Source organism: Enhydra lutris, unplaced genomic scaffold (genome assembly GCF_002288905.1).
Source record: "Enhydra lutris kenyoni isolate GAN:26980312 unplaced genomic scaffold, ASM228890v2 scaffoldscaffold90, whole genome shotgun sequence".
Lineage (NCBI taxonomy): Eukaryota > Metazoa > Chordata > Mammalia > Carnivora > Mustelidae > Enhydra > Enhydra lutris.
In genome coordinates this window covers 4,823,362-4,845,232 of record NW_019154174.1, presented here as the reverse complement: position 1 = coordinate 4,845,232, position 21,871 = coordinate 4,823,362, and the positions used below count along the sequence as shown (strand labels likewise).

General features: G+C 52.1%; 1 protein-coding gene across 3 annotated transcripts in view; it reads left to right on the top strand.

Annotated features, from left to right (window-relative positions):
• The window catches only part of LOC111162338 (GSG1 like), a 198,452-nt gene that overhangs the window by 112,147 nt on the left and 64,434 nt on the right, over positions 1–21,871 (top strand). For 2 of the 3 annotated variants that reach the window (XM_022526699.1, XM_022526698.1), the window contains exon 3: positions 14,411–14,563. The exons of the other annotated variant lie outside the window; for it this stretch is intronic. In XM_022526699.1, the coding sequence (XP_022382407.1) occupies positions 14,411–14,563 (153 nt within the window). The remainder of the gene's footprint in view (positions 1–14,410; positions 14,564–21,871) is intronic. 3 annotated transcript variants of the gene reach the window in all.

The following is a 21,871-nucleotide window of genomic DNA, read 5'->3' as shown; positions in this document are numbered from 1 at the left end:
GAGTCGGGGAGTTGAAGGCCATTGCACAGGTGGCCGCTGACCCGAGTCGATGCTGAGCCAGTTGGTACGGACAATCAAAGTGGCTTCATGGAGGACCACAGAGGGTCTCTGTCTCGGCTGGGGCCCTCCTGAGGTCAGGACGTCCAAATATGGGGGCATGGGGGGTGGATGGTGCAGTCTGTCTGAGTCCCAGACTCCTGGCCTGCTCCACAAGAGTCAGTCCCTCAGGAGCTCATTCCGAACTTGAGGCCGCTGTCCCTCCACAGCCCCTGCGAAGGAGGCTTACAGCTCAAGTCCCCTCCACCTTGCACTATGAGAAGGTTCCATCTGTGACCATCAGGGGGATGGAGTGATGAGAATAAGGGTTGATGGAGTTGGTAGTTTGGGCCACCATAGGTGCTTGTCTTCGTGGGACCCTTGTTAGACTAGTGTGACCTGGGGTCCTCAGGCCTGAACCGTCTATTGCTAACTTGGCCACAGATTCTCCCATTGCCTTCAGGGGTCCTAGCCGGGGACTCCAGGCTTGCTCCTCCCTGCTCTCTCTCTGGGTGACGGCCAGCATGAGCGTGGGGACATCCAGATCTGACCACTCCCCTGCAGGAGGCTTCCCCCTGCTCTCACTGCCCTTGGGATGAAGGGGCCTCCTCTGTCCAGTTCTGGCCTTCACACGTGACCTCTGTGGCCCAGCCATGCTTGTGGTCCTAAGTCCTGCTCTTCGTTTGCTTTGCCTTCCCTGGACCCTTCTCCAGAAACTCCTGAGACTCTCAAGCCTGGCCCAGGCTGGCTCCCAACAGTGGCCTTCCGCAGTGGCCTTCTGAGCCTGGTACAGAGCTGTCACTGAGCCATAGTGAGGCCCTGTGTCCTCATAGGCCCCTGAGTCCACACTGTAACCCTTGATGTGGGAGTTGTTGGCATTCCATTTTATGGATGAGGAAACTGAGGCCCAGCAAGATTTACATAACTTGCCCCAGATCACAGAGCTAGTAAGGGAGGAAGTGAGATTTGAATCCACTCTGGCTGGCTCCAGAACCCTGCTCTTGTCCCTGCCTTGTCCCTCTCCACTGAAATTGAATTAATGAGTCTTGGGGTAAAGCCGGATGACCAACCCCCAGGTTGGCTGCCCTCTCCTTCTCCCTCCTTGGTGCAAACCTCCCCAGGTCTGCCAGTTCCCACCACCAAAGTCTGTGGGGTCTACACTGCCAGCCTCATTACCCACTCCTATCCCAGCGCCCAAGTCCCGTTCCCCTTGGCATTGGCCTCTGAAGGAATTTGCCTCCCTCTCCACACACAGAAAGGTCCAGATCTCCAAAGCCCGTGGCCTTTTCTCATCTCCATCCTCATTCTACTTGACCTTCGGGTGACATTCACAACAATGGCTCCTCCTTCTTGGATTACTCGCTTCTCTTAGCTTTGCTGCTGAAGGAGTCTGGCCACCTCTTCTTCCTCTTTGCTTGTATCATTTCTTCACTCGTTCATTTAACAAATATTTACCAAGCACCTCCTGTGCCATGCCAGACACTGCTCTCAAAGATAGCGCTAAACACAGTAGATAAAATCTCTTCCCATGTGGGGCTCTCATTATGGAAAGGGAGCAGGCCACACATAAGTAAACCAAGAGATAACACCATTCTAAATAATGAAAAATAAAGCAGGGCAAAGGGTAGAAAGTGACATGTGTTTTGGGGGTGGTAGCTACTTGGATGAGCATTCTGGACAGAGGGCACAGCAAGTGCAAAGGCCCTGAGGTAGCTTGAGTGTGGTGGGTGAGGGGACATCCAAGGGTGTGCAGTGGTTTGACAACCTGCTGGGACCTTGAAAGCCAGGTGGGGAGTTGGGTTTCATTTCAAGTGCAGTGGGAGATCTCCAAAAGGTAACAGCAAGGGAGAGACTTATTCAACATAGTCCTGAAGTCCTAGCCACAGCAATCAGACAAGAAAAAGAAATAAAAGGCATCCTCATTGGTAAGGAAGAAGTAAAACTTTCACTATTTGCAGATGGTATGATATGCTGTATAGGAAATCTTAAAGACTCCACCAAAAAACTACTAGAACTGATAAATTCAGTTAAGTTGCAGAATACAAAATCCATATACAGAAATCTGTTGTGTTTCTATACACTAATAATGAAATAGCTGAAAGAGAAATGATGGAAACACTCCCATTTACAATTGCACTAAAAAGAACAAAATTAAAAAAAAAATAGAATAAGATACCCAGGAATAAACTTCACGGAAGAAGTGAAAGACTTGTCCTCTGAAAACTATAAAACACTGAAGAGAGAAATCGAAGAGGACACAAACAAATGCAAAGATCTTTCATGCTCATGAATTGGAGAAATCAATACCGTTAAAAGGTCCATACTGCCCAAAGCCATCTACAGATTTCATGCAGTCCCTCTCAAAATACCACCAGCATTTTTCCCAGAACTGGAACGAACAGCCCTAAAATTTGTATGGAACCACCGAAGACCCCAAATAGCCAAAGCCACCTTGAGAAAGAAGAACAAAGCTGGAGGTATTACAATTCCTGATTTCAAGATATATTAAGGGGATTTACATTTTCACAAGATTCCTGCCTCTCAACGACCAGGGATGCTTGTTCAAAATGTGGACCCCAGCCTCTGCTCGCATTTGTGGCATTGGCTTCCCCGGGGGACAGTCTGGGAACGTACATTTTCACCGTCACTTGCATATTTGAGAAAGGCTGCTTTAAGCAGAGATTTATTAACCTGGAAATTACCGAGGGTTCAGCAGGCAGAACTCCGGGGATCCAAGAGTTTGGGTGGCAAAATGTTACAACTCTACTCTCATAGCCTCTAATTGGCAGTCGGCATTTCCCTCCTAGCCCTGCCTGGGACTTTGTCGCCCATCAGAATCAGAGTTTTCATGACACATTACAGGGTTTGTATGGATCTCAAAAATACCATGTCCCTTCTTGCTACTTTGAAGCCCTGGGAGCTCTTAGAACTTGTTATTTATGCATTAATAAAGAAGCATGTAGGTTAATATTATACATTGACTTAAAAAAAAGTCTTGATGACTCCGTTTCAATGTAAATTAGTTTCCTTTGCAATTCTATGTATGTTTGTTTTATGCATTTAAAAACATGATTCCGAGAAAGAGTCCTTAGGTTTCATCAGATGTCATAAAGGTACGTGGCCCAGAAAAGGTGTGGAACCCTTGCAGAGAGCTGGGGGTGGGTTGGGGCGGCACTCAGGCCGAGTTGGACGCCACTCCTGACTCCCCTTGCCAATGCGTGGGACCTGGGGCAGATTACTTTCCTCCTCTGTGCTTCTCTGTCCTTATATGTAGCTCCTCTCTCGAATGCTTGTTGGAAGGAACCAGCCAGGCCACCTGGTGTGTGTGTGTGGTGGGGGGTGAACACATCAGGACATGCCCTTTCTTCCACTGGAATGTAGGGTTCCAGCCAGGCTCGTCATGGAGGGGGAGCTGGGCTGGCTGCGCTCTGAATCCCAGCTTTGCCACTTACCAGCTGTGACCCTGGGCTGGGTAGTTAACAGCATTGTGCCTCAGTTTCCCCTCCATAACCTGGACTTAACAATAGCACTCAGGTCATAGGGTCTTGTAGGATGAGATGAGTTTCTCTTTCCAAGAACCCAGCACAGTGCTTGGCTCTCCCTGGATGACAGTTTATAACATGGTCATTATTAAATTTGGGGTTCCCGGAGGGCTAGATCCAAGTCCTGTTCCCCTCTGTATCCCCCATAATATCTGACACGGAGTCTGGGTTTGGGAAATAGGTTTGCTTCAGTGACTGCTCTTTTTCAGGTGAGGTAAGGGGGAAGGGACACTTGTTCTAAAGGTCAGGATCAGGGAGGACAGATCAGATGCCACTGAGGCCATAGGGGACCATAGATTCAGCAGAGGGGCCACAGGGAGGCAAAGGGCAGAGGGCTAGAACATAGCTAGTCTTGGGGTCCTGAGCAGATCTTGAATCTGGATAATCCAGATGACAGCATCTCCCTACCACCTGCTGAGCCTGGCTTTGTCAGGCTTGAGATGGATGAGTTTTTTCTGCTGCTTTCCAAGCCTCAGTGTTCTCATCTGTTGAATGGGGACAGCTAGCATTCATTGGGTCCCACCATGAGCTAAGCCTTGGTTATGCCTCTTGATGTGCTTCTTTAATTCTCACAAGGGGTGGGTGAGGAGACTGAGGCTCAAGGCCATACAGCAAGTCCGTAGCAGAGCTGGGGTATGCCTGGATGTCTGATTCCCCGGGCCATGACTTAAGCACTGGGCACATCACCACCTCACGGCGGGGAAGCCTTTCTCTTCTTTCCTCCCTTCCAGTCCCGCTTTATGTTCACAGAGGTGTTCTAGAGGGTACTATTCTTCCCCGCCTGGCAGCTGGAGTAGGAACCGGTGGGTATCTGGGAGGTCCCTCGGATACAGTGTCTTCCTGGGCAGAGGGCAGACATCTTCCCTGAGCCCTGACCATTTCTGTCCCCTGACTGCCTACTTCTTGGCTTCTTTTTTCCATCTCGCTACTTCCTCCCAGCTCCACTGTAAAAGACTCTGCTTCCCCTCAGGGGTGTCTTCCACTCCAAGAGTGGATCCTATAGGGAAGGGTGAGGAGTGTGGTCAAGTGCAGAGGGCATGCCCTGCCTGCGGGAGTAGCCACCGCTCGGCTCTAGCCAATGTCTTCATGTGGCGACGAGGCCCTGGCCTACCAGGCTTCGGTAAGAATCTAGATTCTCATGCGGTTTTCCCATTTTTAAATGTTGGCATCTAATTCAAAATTTTAAAAATACCACATATACCAAGAGAGGAAGAGAGAGATGCACACACGGAGAGGCTGACAGAGAAAGAGAGGCAACGAAAAGCCCAGAAAACAGAACAACAACAACAAATTTCAGAAACTTGTCTTTGGGCCAGTTCACAGCTTCTGACCTCCCCTCTTCTCTTTCCTTGGCCTGCACAGCAGCCCCATCTGGGGAGAAAGAGAGGCCCAGAGAGGTGAGAGCACTTGGTCAAGACGATGGTGGGGGCGGGGGGGCAGTGTGGGCTTGGGGACCAGAACTCAACCTCAGTCTTCTCAGCTTTTCCCGCTACACTGCCCTGGCCCCAGCCTGTGTGGGTCCGAGTTTATTTCCAACACCCACTTCTGGACTCTAAAGAGGAAGAAAACTCATTGCAGTCTGATGCTGAAGGCCAAGGTCACCATGACACATCTCAAATGCTCAGTGACTGGTCCCGGATTCCAACAGAGCAGTTTCTAAAGGGCATGTGTGCTAGAGTCATTTCTAAATTGTTGGGGAGTAGAGCCTTGCAGAACTCTGGGGGCCATAAGGCCTTGTCAGATCCCGTTCCGGTGATCGACTGGTTTGTCCACGTGTGAGCTCGGAGGAGAAGGACTCATTTCTGCGGTCCTGGAGTGTCAACTTGCTACACCAACGTTTGCTGAGGACCTGTGATGTGCCAGGAGCCAGACCAGGGGTGGGTGGTTGGGGGAGGGGGCAATGTTTGCAGCCATGATCTCATTTAACTTGTCCAGAAGACGTGTAAGTTTCATAGCATTGATTTTATTTTATGGCCAAAGACATTGAGGCTCAGAGAGGTTTAGATAGAGATCCAAGTTCAAATCCAGACCTCTTTGTCCCCAAGTCCAGGTTCACTCCACCTTAGGACAGCATCTACTGGAAGGGGTGGAGAGATTTCCTTCTTTGCTGAGCTCAGTCTGGGGGCTGCAGTGAGGGGCTGGGGTGAGGCTTCTTGGAGGAGGTGACCTTCTCTGAAGAAAGAAGGTATATTAGATTCTCATGGCTGTTGTAACACATTAGCACAAACCCATTGAGTTAAAATGGCATGGATTTATTATCTTATAGTTCTAGGGGTCAGAATTCCAAAATGAGCCTTAGGAGGCTAAATCAATTACAAGGCAGGCGTGTGTTCCTCTCTGAAGGCTCCAGATGAGAACCGTTTCCTCACCTTTTCCAGCCTCCAGAGGCTGCTTGCTTTCCTTGGCTCGTGTCTAACCCCATATCACTCCAACCTCTGCTTCTGTTGTCCCATCTTCTGCTCCTGCCTCTGGCCCTCTGGCCTCCCTCTTATAAGGATGCTCATGATTACATGGGGCCCGTCTAAATAATCCAGGATGACGTCCCCATCTCAAGGTCATGATCACATCCGCAAAGTCCCTTCTGCTGTGTAAGGTAACATACTTGCATGTTCTGGAATAGAGGATGTGGAGATCTTTGATGACCCCAGAGAGGACAACACTTCAGGGCCCGAGGCCAAGCCTGAGGCTCGGGAGGGCATGGAATGCTGAGCTAGCAGTGTGCTGAGGGTTGGAGGTGCGCAGGGCTGCTCAGGACCCACGTGTCAAGGGCATCAGCACTTGAACTTTGTCCTCACACTTGACCATGCATCTGGATCAGCTGGGGACCTGGTGAAAATGCAGACCTTGAGTCAGTAGGTCTGGGTGGGGACTGAGAATCTGCATTTCTCACAGGGTCCCGGGGGCTACAGCTGCTGCTGGTGTGCAGACCCGCTTTGAGTCAAGAGGCTCTAGAGAAGGAGGGCTCTAGAAAAGATCGCGGTGTGGCAAACAGTCCCACCCAGGCTCCTCGTTTCCTGAACATCACACTGGTTGGCATTTGAATGGCATTCTCATCCCAAGCCCTCTGTTACCCGATGTTTTCGCACATCCTACAAGAGCGGCCACTGAGGCTCGCCACCGTGACCTCCAGTCCAAGCCTAAAAGGTTCTGTCTGACTCAGTGAAAGAAGATTCCCAGCGCCATGACACTGGCAACTCCCAGCCTTCTTGGGCCTTCTCACAAAGGACGTGGGGCCGGGCTGGGCAGGCGGACCCTCTGGAAGAGCTCTTAGATCCGTGTTCTGGCTCCATTATCTCGATGTGGGCATATTTTTAGAGCTGAATTGTCTTTCCTTTTAATCTAACTCTTTTCACAATTTGGCACCCTCCTGGGGGGGGTGGTGGCGTGGTATTTGCTGGAACCTTCCCTGTCCCTGAGCAAGCTTGACGACTGAGGGCTTGCTGGGTGTTTCACTCCTACATGGAGGCATCAGTGAGGGCCATACAGACTCATAAAATGTACTTCGCCGTAGAGAGGGATAGAAATGGCTTTTGCCATCTTCATAATAGGGGGCTTTTGACTCACGGACTCACGAGAGTCAGAGGGGCCATGAAAGGGTGAAGGGAACCATGTAGGGTCTGTAGTGACCCAGAAGTACGTGCTGTGTTTGAGGGGAGCAGCCCCAGCTGTGCCCCACCATCATCATCCTACGGGGATGAGGGTCCCGAATTGTGCGTGCACCCGTTTTGCACACGAATCCAGAAACCTGGATCAAATTGCATGTGAAGTCTCCTATTTTTAAATGTTGATAATGAATTCAGATATTTTTAAAATACTGTGTGGGCCAAACAAGACATTTTTGTGGGCAGGATTCGGCCTGTTGGCAGCTTGTTTGAGAATCCACTTGTTTTACTGGGAGGGAAACTGAGGCCCAGAGAGGCTCAGGGACCTTGCAGAGGTCCCTCAGCGTCAGCTGGAACTCAGGGCTGCTGACACGTGTTGTGACCATCATCCACCCGCCTCGCTGCGGCTCCTCCCCTCTGCCCTGTCCCCACCTCAATCCCTGCTCCTCTCAGAGGGCTACCCTGCTCCCCAGCCTTGCAATATTAAGCAGCCTGGGAGGTGGACGGCTGCCCCCACCCCAATCTACCTTCATTCGGTTTTGGGAGGTGGGCACATCCTAACTCTTCTCTGGGCTAACGTCTCATCTGCAGTTGGAGGGCTCGGGGCTCAGTGGGCCCCGGAGCCCCTCCCTACAGGTCCCTGAGTTCTCTCTGGCCTTTTCCTCCCAGCCCCTGAGCATCCCTGCCTCTAAGCCTCAGTATTGACTTTCACAAACAGCAGCTGTCATGAAGCCATTTGCAGCCCGGAGGTCCTGGCCCACGTCATTTACATGATTTAACATGCTGGGTTTCAGGGGGCGTGTCTCTGAGCCCACAGCCAGCAGCCACAGCACCACGATTTATTGATTTGACATATTAAACTGATGGATTTGGGGGGGGGGATGTTTTATCCTGAAATGCTGCCCTGCCTTGGGATTTCACTAGATTTTGCAACAGTTCCCCTCTGCACCCCAGATGGGTTTTGTTTGTCCAGTGGCTGGGAAGGCCTTGTCCAGGCTGCCCACCCCTTGGCCATGTCCCATGGGAATAACAACATAAACAATAATAGTAACAGTTCATGCTTATATAACTAACCTGCTGTCCACCAGGCACTGCCCTAAGCACTTTGCTCCTTAATTAACTTGCTGTGTCCTCACACAGCCCGCAAAGTGGGTATGATATCTAGCCCCAGTTTTCAAGCGAGAAAACATATCCATTGGGAGCATGTCGCTCGCCCCGTCTTCCAGCTAGTGCCTGGCAGAGCCGGGCATCCACCGAGGTGACCCGGCCCGGCTCTGTGCTCTTCATACCTGTGCCCCACGGCCACTTATAATTATTCTAATTGCTCGTAATTATACTCATTAGGAAGTAACAGTAACATGGAGCTTTCTCGAATACTTCCCAAGTGTCAGGCTGGTGTGATTTATAGATATTGTCTCATTAAATGCTCAGGACAAATCTATTATGCCCATTTTTCAAACAAGGAAACCAAGGGATAGAAGGAGAAGGCCCCCGGCCAAGGTCGTACATCCAAGACCTGGTTCCCACCTGGTGATCTCCCACTCAGCTACACTGGCCCTGGGAACCATCTTGGCTAGGGAGGGACCGGGGACGGGAGGGAAATTGTTCTTGCAAACCCATCAATTCCATCCATGGAGGGTCAGAGTTGGTGTCGTGAAGCTGTTTTTTAAAAAGGCAAGAAGTGCGGCTACCAGGATCAGCTGTCACCCCACGGCCCCGTACCTGATGAGAAGCCATTTCATTTCTTGTGCCCCGGGAGGTCACCACTTCTCAGCTGCAAATCGAGGCATTCATGCCAAGTTTCAGAGAGCCAAAACAATCATCCCAATGATTATGGAGACTTTCTGGGTATCACCAAGGCAAGACCCTGTCATCCAGGCCAGGGGTGTCCTTTCCGACCCCCTTTATTCACACGTGCGTGCCTCCGTAACACGAATACTCGCGAAGAGCACGGATGGGCGGCCATGCCCTATGCAGTGATTCCCTAAGTTTCATTGTTCAAGTTCCTGCTTCTCTGTGTTTGCCAGATGCCAGCATCCCCCATCTAGCATTGACTCAATTTCTGAAGTTGACTCACTTTTTTTTTTTTAACAGGGTGGGAGGGGCGGAGAAGGAGGGAGAGGGAGAATCTCAAGCCGACTCCATGCCTGGCACAGAGTCCGCCCCAGGGCTCCATCCCAGGATGCTGAGCTCATGGCCTGAGTGGAAATCAAGAGATGGATGCTTAGCTGACGGAGTGGTCCAGGCGCCCCCGAAGTTGACTCACTTTCTTATACCTACGCTAAAAAGGGAGCTTTTGATCAGTGGTGCTCATGTTTGAGCTCGTCAGCATTGCCTGGAGAACTCGTTACAATACAGATGGGTCCCGGGGCCCAAGAATTAGCATCACTTCTTCCCACGTGCGGCTGCGGGTTGGGGCCCACACTGAGACCGCTGGCTTGGATCGCTGCTCTAATTGGATCCCTTGCCAAAAACCACAATGTGTTGGGGAGGGTCCCAGCAGGAAACAGAATCCCCCAAATGCTCCAAGTGAAGGCGCTTTGATGAAAAAGTCCTTATAGAGGAATGGGAAGGGCTAAGAGAATTTGAGGTCCCCGAAGGCTGGCAACAGAGGGGAGCCGTTACTAGCCTTGGGTGGGCAGGAAAAAGGGTGGGAACAGCCAAGCCGCAGCTGCTTGGCTCCCACAACCCTTGGGAGCTGTGGTCAAAGTAAGAAAATGAAGTCTCTGCCAGAGAAGGGGAACAAGACAGGGAGCAGGGCAGAGAAACACTGACTTTCCTCCCCACCCCACCCCCCATTTCTAGCTGGTGCCCTTCTTTGTTCATACAGAGGGTGGGGGAGCCTGGGGGTACAGTCCTAGGAGTCAGGGCCCTTGGGGGCACAGAGCAGGTCAGAGAGGAGCTGAGAGCAGTGGGAAGGACAGGAGAGGATGGAGCTGATGGAGACTCACCAGCTCAGAAGGAAATTGTCTAAATGTCCTTCAAGTCTGCCTAGGAACTGCTGGAGATCCTGAGCCCTTTCCGGGACTTTAAACAATTGACAGGTGATAGAAAGTTGTTAAGGACCCATTAGCACCAAAGAGGGACTCTTTTGATTGAGGTGATAAGAATTTTAAAAATAACAGAGAACTGAGTAGCTTCTTCACTTTTTGACTCAGACAATTTCGTGTTGTGGTGAGACATGGTTCCCTGGTGGGAAGCCCAGATATGTGGATGGCACCCCCCAGTGTTACCCACTGGGGGTATTGAGCAGTTCACATCAGGCTCTGGTTGGGGGCTGCCGCTGGGGGTGAAGGGTGGTGTCTCCCCTCCCATCCCCAGTCCAGCCTGCTGTAAAGGTGGGTGAAGGTAGGGGGTGGGCTCTGGGGACTGGGGTAAGCACAGGGGTGCAGGAGTCCATGTGCCAGCAGGGGGCAGTGTGCACAGAAGCATTGCAGGAGGGACGGGTGGGGCACCCACCCAGTCGCCTTCACAGCCTTCGCCCCACCACCCCTCCCCGAGTACGGATGTTCCTGTGGATCTGTCTCCCACCCTTTGCTCTGAGATGTCGTGAGTGCCCACGTCTTGCCAATGCCCGCACCTTTCTGCCCGGACTCCGGCTACGTCCTGGACAGCCCTTTGGAGGTCCTGCAACTAATGTGGACCCTTGTTGTCTTTTTGCCTTAGCATCACCTCATTCTCCATGAAGAACGTTCACCTTCTGCCTCAGTTGCCCAAGCAGGGCACGTGGCCCCACTCTGGTCTCCTCCCTGTTCCTTTGCCACCACCTTCGTGGTCAGAGTCCCCCAAGCCCATGCCTTGGAAGTTATCGGGCTCCCCGCTTGTCCTCACCTCTTGCCGTTGCCATGGCAGCCCACCTCCAGCAGGTCGCCCCACCCACGCAGCCTTCCAGACCCTCCTGACGGGGGGGCCTTCCCTTGCTAAGACCCTGAGGACCTCACTGCCTAAGTCTCATGGGTCAAGCGCACCTTCCACAGCCTGGCTTCCGGTGTCCTCAAGACCTGTCTGCTCTTCCTTGTGACTTCTTACCCCTCACGCCCCCCACCTCGACATCTGGTGGGATCGGGGAGGATTGAAGTCTACCCTTCCCCCATCCCACTGGGTGGCCACCCTCTTGCAGGAATCCGGGTTCAGGAATATCTGGAATGCCAGAGATTGTGGAGATGAGAGCTGTGGCCAGGGAACCCTGTGCCCTCCAACCCAGGCGGGGCCCCTCTGACCCACCCCAGGGTGGAGAATGATATGATTTCAGTGTGGCTCCTGGAGTCAGAGAAGCCTGCGTTCGAACCCAGGCTGTACCACTTCCTAGCTGTGCAGGATAGTTGCTTAGTCCCTCTGATCGGAATTTGTTCCTCTGTAAAGCGGGTGCCGCCTCACTACGTCATACGGGCGTGGGGAGGTTAATAGGTGAATGCTAGTGTCTGAGGTCAGCCTCCTTTAGAAGCAGACACTGAGATGAGGATTTACATGTAAGTCTGTACAAAGGAAATGCCCCAGCGGAGAGCGGTAAGGGAATTGGGGGAGGCAGGACAGGGAAATAAATCTGGAGAGAATAAGAACTCTGAGTAAGCCTAACCAGGCATCAGAGAGACTGGTTGGTGCCTGTTTCCCCACAGCTAACTTACTTATTTTCTGGGCATCTCGGCCTCTGACGCCCCATCCCAACTCTCAGCGCATCTGAAAGAGCAGAGCTGCATGCTGCTGTGAGGGGAGGGGGGAGGTGGGAGGGATTGAGGCCTGGCCCTCAGCCCATGTGGACAGGGACAAGAGCACCGCCCCCAGGGGGTGGGGAATAGGGACTCTCTGGGGGAGGTGCTGAGTCAGTAAGCAGCACAGTGGTGAGGGGCGGCCTCCACTTGCCACCAGGGCAACGGCAGCTAGGGGGGAAGGCTGCTGGGAGGGAGGCCAGGCTTCCGTGGGAGCTGCCCCCCTCCTGGTGTGGCTCAGCTCGCCCCACATCTCCTGCCTTCCTCCCTGCTGCCTTGGTGGGCCTTGGGCCAGAGAGGGGCCTCAGAGGCTATAAGTGTGCCTTGCCAGGGGGTGTTTTAACAACAGCCGGGCTGCCAAGAGCACATTATTCTCTTACAGAAATCCAAGGGATTGCCCAGGAGATGTGATATTTTTGTAGCCAAAAAAAAAAAAAAAAAAAGAGAGAGAGAGAGAGAGAGAGAATTTCTCCACAGCTCTGAAAGCCTGTTGTGATAGGAATGATAGTGGGTGTTTCAGAATCTGGATTCTTCATCAGGGAGCAGATAAGGACTGAGAAATTTCTGTCCATTGCCTTCATTCACTAAATAGTATATATTAGATGCCCCTAGCACGTTCCCAGTAGAAGGAACAATTTTTATAAAGGCAGAGAGGTAGGAAGGACATGTTTGACAGGTTTGGAGAACAGACTCTTTGTTGTAAGGGATAGAAATTCCACCTCAGACTGGCTTAGGCAAAGACAAGGACTTAAATGGTTCATGTGATAGAAAGAACAAATAACTGGGAGCTTCAGGCATGGCTGGATCCAGGGCCTCAAACAATGTCATAGGACACTATCCTCCTCCACCACAGCACTGCCTTCCTTGGCACTGGCCCTGCATTTAGGAAATCCCTTGCCCTTTGGTGACTCTGTCAGCTCCATCCTTATACCCTCCCAGGCTCAAACCTAGTAGAAAGAAAGGAATTTTTTTGCCAATAGTTCCAGTGAAAGTCCTGTGACTGACTCTCATTGAACTGACTTGGGTCATACGTCCATCTCTGGCTGGTCAGGCCTGGTCCATAGTCCCTTCTCTAAAGCTTGGGTCTTGTTCTAACAGTGATTAGTGTGGCTTGAAAAGTAAGTCACCAGATGTGTTACATTTTCTTCACCCATCCTTTTTCTCAGAAATCTTATCTGCTCCCACAATTGCATTTCTCTTATCTTGACCCTTGACCTCACTCAAGCGCCCCTGGGCTCCATTTCCTGGGGCATGGTGGGGACGTGTCTCTCCCACACAACAACAATAATATTGCACAAATTGAGCTGTCACTAGATGCTAAGAACAAGCTCTTCACATTGCTGTCTAATGGAATCCTCACAGCACGACAACACTATGAAATAGGTGTTATTATTATCCTTGTTTTATAGGTGAAGAAACTCAGGCATAGAGAGGTTCATTCCCGAACCAATGACTAGAGTCAGGGGGGTCCTGAACCTCCAATTGACTGGATAGGAATCATGTCCCTGAAAGTGGATCCAGGATGTGTCAGCTGCAACTGAACTACACAGACGTAGAGAAGGGAAAGGACACTCCAAATGAAAGGCTTATGGTGTTGGTTGCGGCGGGGGTGTTGGGGGGGTGGAAGAAACAGAATATGCCCCCTACACTAGGTGGTAGATGATGGCAACCCAAATTGGAAAAATTGGGGAGAAAAGGGAGCTGTGCTAGCACAGGGAAAACAAACACTTGAGGAGCCAAACCACTGGAAGGGCAGAGGTGCCGTGAGCCTTCAGGAACAGCTAGAACCGGGCGCTGTCATAAGGCTCACACTCTCATCAGAGCTGGTCTTCCCGGTCACTTCTGCGTTTCCAAGCGCGGACTACTAGGGAAGGGCTCTGATTGGTTGATCTTAGGTCACGCGATCACACCGGACCAATCAATCCCAGGAAGGGAGCCTCTCCCTTTAGAACATGGCTGCTTCCAGGACAGCCACGAGGTTGAAGGTATGGCAGGAGCTCTAGTGGTTTCTAGAAAAAAGTGGAGTAAGGTCAATGAAAATGTAGGAGTATGCTCGTAGCTGCAGGCGACAGAGAACACCGCCCTGACCAGTTTAGCCACCGGGAAGCCCTCGGGGCTGGGGATTGGCCCGCTGATGTCACCCGCCCGGCACTCAGCTCCGAAAAGACAGTGTCCGCTTCATCCTAAGGCAGGTGCCTTCCGGGCCATCAGACAGCTCCCGCCGGGAGCAGTCATCTAGCAGATGAGGAAAGAGACCCTGTTCAGCTGCAGGACGGAGGTTCCTCCCTCCTGTCAGAAGGGGTCCCGCACTCCCTCGAGAACCTCGGGCTCCCACTGACTTGGGCTTGGGCACCTGAGCCAGTTCTGGGGACATGGCCGTGATCCGCTGTGTCATCAGGACGCACCCTAGAACTGCCGTCCTCGTCTGGGTTCTCCAACCGATGGGCGTGGGGTGGGAGGTACACCAGGCGGGGCCACCCTGCTGGGTTCCTCATCTCACGGCCGCTCTGGCCCTGTCGTGCAGGGGTCCTGTGGCTGTCGGTGGTCTCCGAGGTGCTCTATATTCTCCTGCTGGTGGTTGGCTTCAGCCTCATGTGTCTCGAGCTCTTTCACTCCAGCAATGTCATCGACGGGCTCAAGCTCAACGCCTTCGCAGCTGTCTTCACGGTGCTGTCAGGTAAGGGGGAGGGCCTCAGGCAGTGGAGCCTAGCCCTGGGCTTTGGACGGAATGGACTGTGGGTGCAGGAGCTGCCTTGGAGCTGAGGCTTGGCTGTGCCCCGCCCCCTCACCCTCCAGCTGGGTGACCTTACACCAGTCACTTCTGTTCTCTGAGCCTCTGTGTTACAGTTCGTAAAATAGGATTTATCTGCTCACTTATTCACCTTTGGTGGTTATTGAATATCTATCACGTGCCAGGTGCTGGGCTAATCATAAGGACTGGGGTTTTAGAAAGGGACATTTGCAGCTTTCGTGGCGTTTCCTATGTGCGGGAGAGAGAGGTGGATTGGCCAGAGACATATTCAGGAGCTGAACATCTTACGGCCCGTGATGGATGGTATTTGCGGGACAAGGCAGAGAGAGGTGCCTTATGAGAATGAGTGGATGATGATGTCTTCCATAGGGATATGAAGGGGGGGGGCCCTTTGGGGGCAGCAGGCCCATCACTCATCTGCTTTAGTTTATGTGCCTCTGAGACATTCACATGGAAGCCGAGGGAGCCAACACTTCTGGAAGCTCAGGGACTAGCATGGGGGTGGGCAGAGACGGTGCAGAAAAGCCCCAGAGCCGGGGATTTTGAGGGCTTTAGGGAGAATGGGTTGGCCAGCCTTGTGATAGGACTCAGGGAGGTGGAGACAGACGACTCCAAGAAAAGGCCACTGGATTACGTGGCCAGGTGTCCAGAGTTTTTTCAACAGATCCAGGTTAGGAGGGGTTAAGCAGGGAATGTGCCAGAGGGAGTAAAAGGAGCCTAGGAACCATAACTTCAGGCAGCCTGACAGATATAGTGGTGGCTTGGCTGTGTAAGATATCTGTTCCTAAAAAAGCCAAATGTAAATTGAATTTCTATAAGTCTAATCCCATTCTTCATGCATTGGAAGAACCCTCTATTTAATGAAACTGAAACGATGAGCCTTTTGGTAAAGGAAATAATCTCCCCCTAATTGAAGTGTGTGTATCTAACAGAGGGACCCCTCAAAGATCGAGAGCTGAATTCAAGAGATTACAGCACACCCCACAGATCAAAACACGCGTGACTTGGCATTCTTGGGACGTGGAAATCTAACCATCACAGGAAAGGAAAGCAAAGAAAAAGAGAGTGAGCTTCATGGCGTAGTGTCCGTTTTGGGTCCCGCTCACACCATTCCTAGCTATCGAACCGTGGAGTATTCTGGACCTATTTGTTCTTTTTTTTCCTCCCTCCATCCTGTAGTGATTTACTCAATATTAGAAGAAGGCCTGAAGGACCAGGTACTGGAGGTTTGGGGGAGTCAAAGGAAAAACGACTGCATCTTCACCCTCCTGAAGTTTGCAGTCTTGTGAGAGACAGCCTCATCAAACAATTAGAAAATAGTGGGTTGATCTCTGTGTACCGGGCTCAGGGTGGGGGATGGGGGATGGGGATGGAGAAGGCATCCCTTTGAGCTGACACTTGGAAGAAAACATAAGAGTTTCCTTCATGGACAGCTTGGGGAAGGCATTCAGGATAGAGGGAACAGCATGGATAGAGGCCTAGTGGGGTGGCATATTCTGGAAACTCCGTGTTGTTCAGAATGATGGGAAGGCAGAGTAGAGAGAGCGAGAGAATCAAGAGATAAGGCAGGAGAGTTGGCTGACGGAGGGTCTTGGTGCTTTGCCATGATCTTCAGATTTTCCCCTGGAGACGACAGGGAGACATCAAGAATCCGGAGCAGAGGGGCTATGGTCAAATGTGCATTTGGGGGTGAGGGCTCTGGCTGTGGCAAGGATGGAGTGGAGCAAGAGTGGAGGCGAGGAGACTGGCCAGGAGGTGAGAGAGGACGCAGGGGCGGTGGGAACAGGCACACCCACCCTCTGTCCGGCTAGGAGGTGAGGTGAGCAGGGTTGCAGACTGCTCGGGAGAGCTGGCTGGATGGGTATGGAAAGCAGAGGACCCAGGGCAGCTTCCTAGCTTGGAGTCCACAGAACTCAGGGGGTCCATGAGCCGGGTGGGGGCTAATGTTCCAGCCTTAGTTCTTGAACTTGTAACTGACATGTAGTAGGTCCTTCAGCAGTGAATGGAGACAACAGAACTCCGTAGAGGGGAGCGCCCGCGGTGTCGTCACCAGTAACAGTCTGTGTTTTGGCTCTCCTGCAACAGTTGCGGCAAGTACCTTGAGGTGCGTTCATTCCAAAGTGAAAAGCTTACTAGAGCTTTTGCAGAATGCTGTTACCTAGGGTGTTAATGAAGAAGACAAATATTCCAGTGCCGCACACCTGTTTGAATGTTTTGCTAACTAGATTTCCGTAGAGCTCTCTCAGCCTATGTGTTTTACTTTAGGCAGCCAGAAACATGATTCTGAGGGGGACTCTGCAGGTCCAGACGGCCAGAGCCTCTGACCCGGGATCCCCTGGCTGGCTTCTGGCTGGCTTCCGGCCAGGGATGGGACGAGCAGTGGATCACCGAGACGGGGAAGGTGGGAAAAGAGCAGGTAGTGGGAGGTGATGGGTCTGGTTTGAGCAGGTGGGCTGTGACACGCAGGTCCCTCTCCCTTGGTGGCAGTTTCACATTTTCTTTCCCCGCTCCAAGCTCGAAGAAAATCCCCTCCATTATCCCAAGCAGCCAGCCCTCCCCCTCCCCCTGCGCCCTCCAGTCACACAGTAAGAGCCGGTGGACAGCCCGAGAAGGCATTTCCAGGTCTACACGCAGACCTCTCATGGGGTAGGAGGTGCGGGCTCTTCCCCCGCCTCAAAGGGCTTAGCAAAGTTTTCGCCCCTCAAAACAAAGCAAAAAAAAACCCAGAGCCCCACTGCTAAAGAAAATAAGATTGTCTGCCGTAATTTCAGACAGATAAACAATGCAGGGCTCACGGAGGTTAATTGAGTTGCCCACAGTCACACAGCTGGTCAGTTGTGGAGCCAGGATTAAACCCGGCTCCTGCTGGCCTCAAAGCCCTGTGTTCTTTTCATAGGATCGAGCGGCAGGGGTGACCGGGCTGGAGGGAGAAGACTTTCAAGTCTTCAGAAAACAGTAACTAAGAAGCATGTGTGAGCCAGATGATGTCAGAAGACCGAAGTAGCCAGTGGGGGAGAGAAAGGATTTTGTCTTCATGCCTGGGAGAAGGTAGACAGGCAGGCAACAGGACACCAGCAGAGAAGCTACCCGGGCCCGGAGCCCCTGCCCTTTCTGGAGCCACTTGAGAACAGGGCAAGGGGCGAGGAAGGCCCTGGAGGAGAGGGGTGGGCTTCCAGCTGGCTCTGATGGGAGGCGAAGGATTGGGCAAGCCCATTGACCGAGCCCACGGGAGGGGGCAAGGGCTGGGCTCTGAGGCTGCCAGACCGGCTCACACAGAGGGGTCCTCAGCCCAAGGTCAAAGCCTTCTAGGATAGAGGGGAAAGCAGACTTGGGGCATCCCCTACTTAACCCAATTATTATAACCAGTTATGACAACGAACCAAGTGATTCTGATGGCTCATAAGAGCCAGCGCTGGCTGAGATGCCAGGAGCACCGGCACTGGGCTCGGCCTGCCACGTGCTGTCCTTGCGAGGAGGGGCTAGCACAGCGCGCGTCCCCTGTTGCCTGCAGTCACGTCCCTGGTAATTTGTTAAACCCCTGGCCGAGCCTGCCGAGCCTGCCGCATAAGGCGCTTTGAGCGGGGGGGGGGGGGACTTCAGCTTGTCCTGTTGTTGTTCCCAGCTGTCTTCCAGTACATCGAGGGGCGGATCGCGGCCCAGGGACCAGTCCTGTCCCAGTGAGGCAGGGGGCAAGGGCATCATGCTCTCCAGTGAAGGGAGACAGGCTGGCAGGGCCCTCCAGCAGGGCTGCATTTCTGGCAGAAGGTGGTTGTACAGATGGGGTTCGGCCCCGAGGACTGGGGGCGGGGGCCGTGGTTGCTGGCCCACTGGCCTGGGGCCTAGAGTTCTCAGTACTTCTAGGGACCCACAAAATGTTTTCAATTTGACTGCTTTTCAAAGCAACAGAAGAAAAATTAATGCAATAATAATGAAGACCTAAGAGTGAATCTAGATTGGATCATAATTGTCTTTCTACCATTGCAGTCATAAAGTGTGATTTTTAATATTTCTTTTATGGAGGAACAGGCCCGTGGAGACAAACGTGCATGGGGCCCATGAAAGTCATGACGAGGCCCTGCAGCAGGCCACATCTTTCCTGGGGCTCTCAGGACCGGGCAAGACCCAGTTCTAGACCAGGGGTGGCTCCAGCTGCCTGTGGCCCCTTGCCAGGTCCTGTGACTTTAGCCAAGAGGTGCTGGAGAAGACGGAACTCCCTGAGTTTCTACCCCCAGTGACCAGAGTCTTAGAGCCCAGAAGGAATGTGAGAGCAGGCTGGAACATGTCTGTTCTTCCTCAATTCCTCTGAAGAACGAGACCGATCTACTTAGGAAAAACACAGTCATTTGGAGACTCCCCGTGCAATCCAGCCAACTGTGGGCTTTTAGTAAAAGCTGCTGCGGCGTGGAGAGAAACGTGACCATTTCTGGGAAATAAGCAGACCTCATGGAGAAGGCAGTAAGAGTATTTCGTTAAGCAATGAGAAAAAGGAAATTTTGTGGTAAAACAAAAAATCACCAAGGCAAGGTTGCTGTTTGGAATCGGGTTTCAGGAACCCTTTTCAGAATGAGGTGTGGACCGAGGAACAAGCAGCTCCATGGCCGCCAAGGTGGACATCACAGTGTGCTTCAGGCAGAGGTTGGGGGACCTTGGAGTTTCTCTTAGTGCGGCAATTGTAACTGTGTAGGATGAGTTTCTTGATACCCTAATTCTTGGGTCTATGCTGAAAGAATCCCACATGGATAATCCTCTCTGTTCAGTCTCCCTGCCCTGGTCAGACTGGGTCTCTCACCTATAACTTAGAAAGCAAGTACTTTTGTGTATTTTTGCATCTAAAAATGAATAGGGTCTGAGTTAGAGAAATATGTATTTCTATATTATTAAAGATTCTTTTTATTGCAAATGACAAGAACCCAGTCATACTAGCTAACAGAAGAAAGGGGGTGATGATAAAAACATGTTGATTCACCTAATTGGAAAATACAAGGTGGTTGAGCTTCAGGCATGGCTGCATCCAGGTGATCATGTCGTCAAGAATCTATGTGTATCTCCAAACTCTGCTTTCTTCTGACTTCATTCTCAATTATGCTTTGTCCATGTGGAGAGAAGTGGGTCACAAGCACCTCCAGGCTTAACGTAAGATTCCAGGGGGTAGAGAGAACTCCTTTCCAACAGCTCCTGCAAAACTTTAAGGAGGACTATGACTGGGTCAGCTAGATTCATAGACTCATTCCTGAGCCAGTTTCCATTCTAGAGAATGAAATACTGATTAGGCAGGCCTGGGTCTCTAGACATGCCCATGGTGTGGACTAAGCAGGATTATTACGCAGTGATGGACAAGTGGCTGCCCAGATGACCAGGTTGACTGCAAATCCCAATGGCTTGTCAGGTTGGGAGATTAGCAGGAGGTCAGCAGTGGAGCTAAAGACTCAGAGCCCCAGGTAGGGCAGAGGTCTTGATCTGGGTTCCTTCAAAGCAGATCCTAAGATGAAGACTTGGGTGATGGTAGCTTATTTGGGAGGTAATTCCAGGACGTGTGGTGGGAGAGCAGAGAAGGAAGACAGGAAGGGAGGAAAGTCTAAAGGGAGTGGCGATGAGAAGGTGAGCACGGGGAGCGATTGGGGGTCAGTCCTGCTGGGGTCCCTCTGAGAGACTGTGCAGAACACATCTCAGAACTGTTCACCCAAAGGGTTAGAAAGCAGCACTCTTTACTCACCAGCTCCTGCCGGGCACTGGTTTAGAGTCTCTCCCGAGGCATTAACCTTCCAGAATCTCTACTCTTCTCCACCTAAGAAAGCAAGTATCTGAGGAAGGAAGCTGCTAACGGGCACAGGAACCATCCTAACCCATGCTGCAGGTGGCCTCTGGCATTGGGGCGGGACTGACAGCGTCTGGTAGAAAACCAAATCAAGGGAAAGGGGGGGGTCTTCTGATACCACTGGTACACTGCAATATAATTCTCACACCGTCCACCCAGAGTGAGCCTTGGACGCACGGTCCCCAGCCAGACTAACCCCACCTCAGATGCCCACCACAAGTTCAAGCTTAGCCCAGGCCAGCCTCCCTCCTGACCAGCTGACAAAGTCAGGGTTCCCACAAGCCCCTGTGATCATGCACTAGAACGAGTCACAGACACAACCGGGGGGAGCCAGAAGGGACCCAAGGAAGAGACCCTAAGGGCGAGGTATGGGAAGGCCTCAAATGCATGGCTTCAGTGCCCACCTGATGTGGTGGGGTCGGGGTGCATTGCCTTGGTGGTGCAACTGTGTTCATTAACCAGGCAGCTTGCTTGAGCCTGGTGTACAGAGGCTTTTACTGGGAGCTCATTACATAGGCAGGATTGATGGGATCTCGGGCCCTGCGCTTGAACTGCTTCTCTAACCCTCCAGCCTACCCCCTGGAGGCTGATGTTGGCACTGGCTCCGAGCCCTACCCTCTGATCCCATGGTGGATCTGCCTGGTGGCCAGCCCCCATTTTGAGTCATCTCATTCATTAGCAAAAACTCAGGTGTGATCCAGGGGCTCGTGCATAACAAGGACACCCCAGTCACTCAGGAAATCCCAAGGATTTAGAGGCTCCCTCTCAGAACCCAGGACAAATCGCCAGTCGGATTCTTTATTAAACGGGTCTGGATGGGCAGACTGGAGCTGTGCCTGCAGCTGGGTCCTGTTTGGGTGGGCGGGGCCACACTGGTAAAGGTTTAAGGGAGTGAGGGGCCTGGGCCGTCTTCTCTGATTTGGGACCATTAAGCACTAGTAAGGGGGTGGGCCTGCTTGGCCTGCAGGCTTTGTGGGGAGTCTGGTGGGAGTGCTTTGGATCCTCTCTCCAGCTCCCTGTTCCCATTCTTCCCACACCCAGGCTCCCCAAACTCCGTTCTCTGAAGCCGATCTGGCCAGTGCCACGCTCATCTCCTGGTCCCCGGGGTGTTTCTGGGAAAGATCTTAATTTTCGTACTAAGCTCCTGTCCTCCTGGCCTAGTACAAGTCTTCAGAATTTTGGGAGGCTGTCTCCCTCCTGTCTCTATGGTCTTATGTAACGTCAGACAGACACAGGATTCATCTTTGTCTTTGCCATCATCCTACAGGTCACAGTCCCCGAAACCCAGCCAGAAGTGTCCTAGAATCCAGAACTTTTCAAATTTTGGAAGGTAATGTGGTTGCCTAGACCATCCGTTACCTACCACTGCAGCAGGGGCTGGGCAGCACCCTGTAAGCAACATATCTCCTATCTCTGCG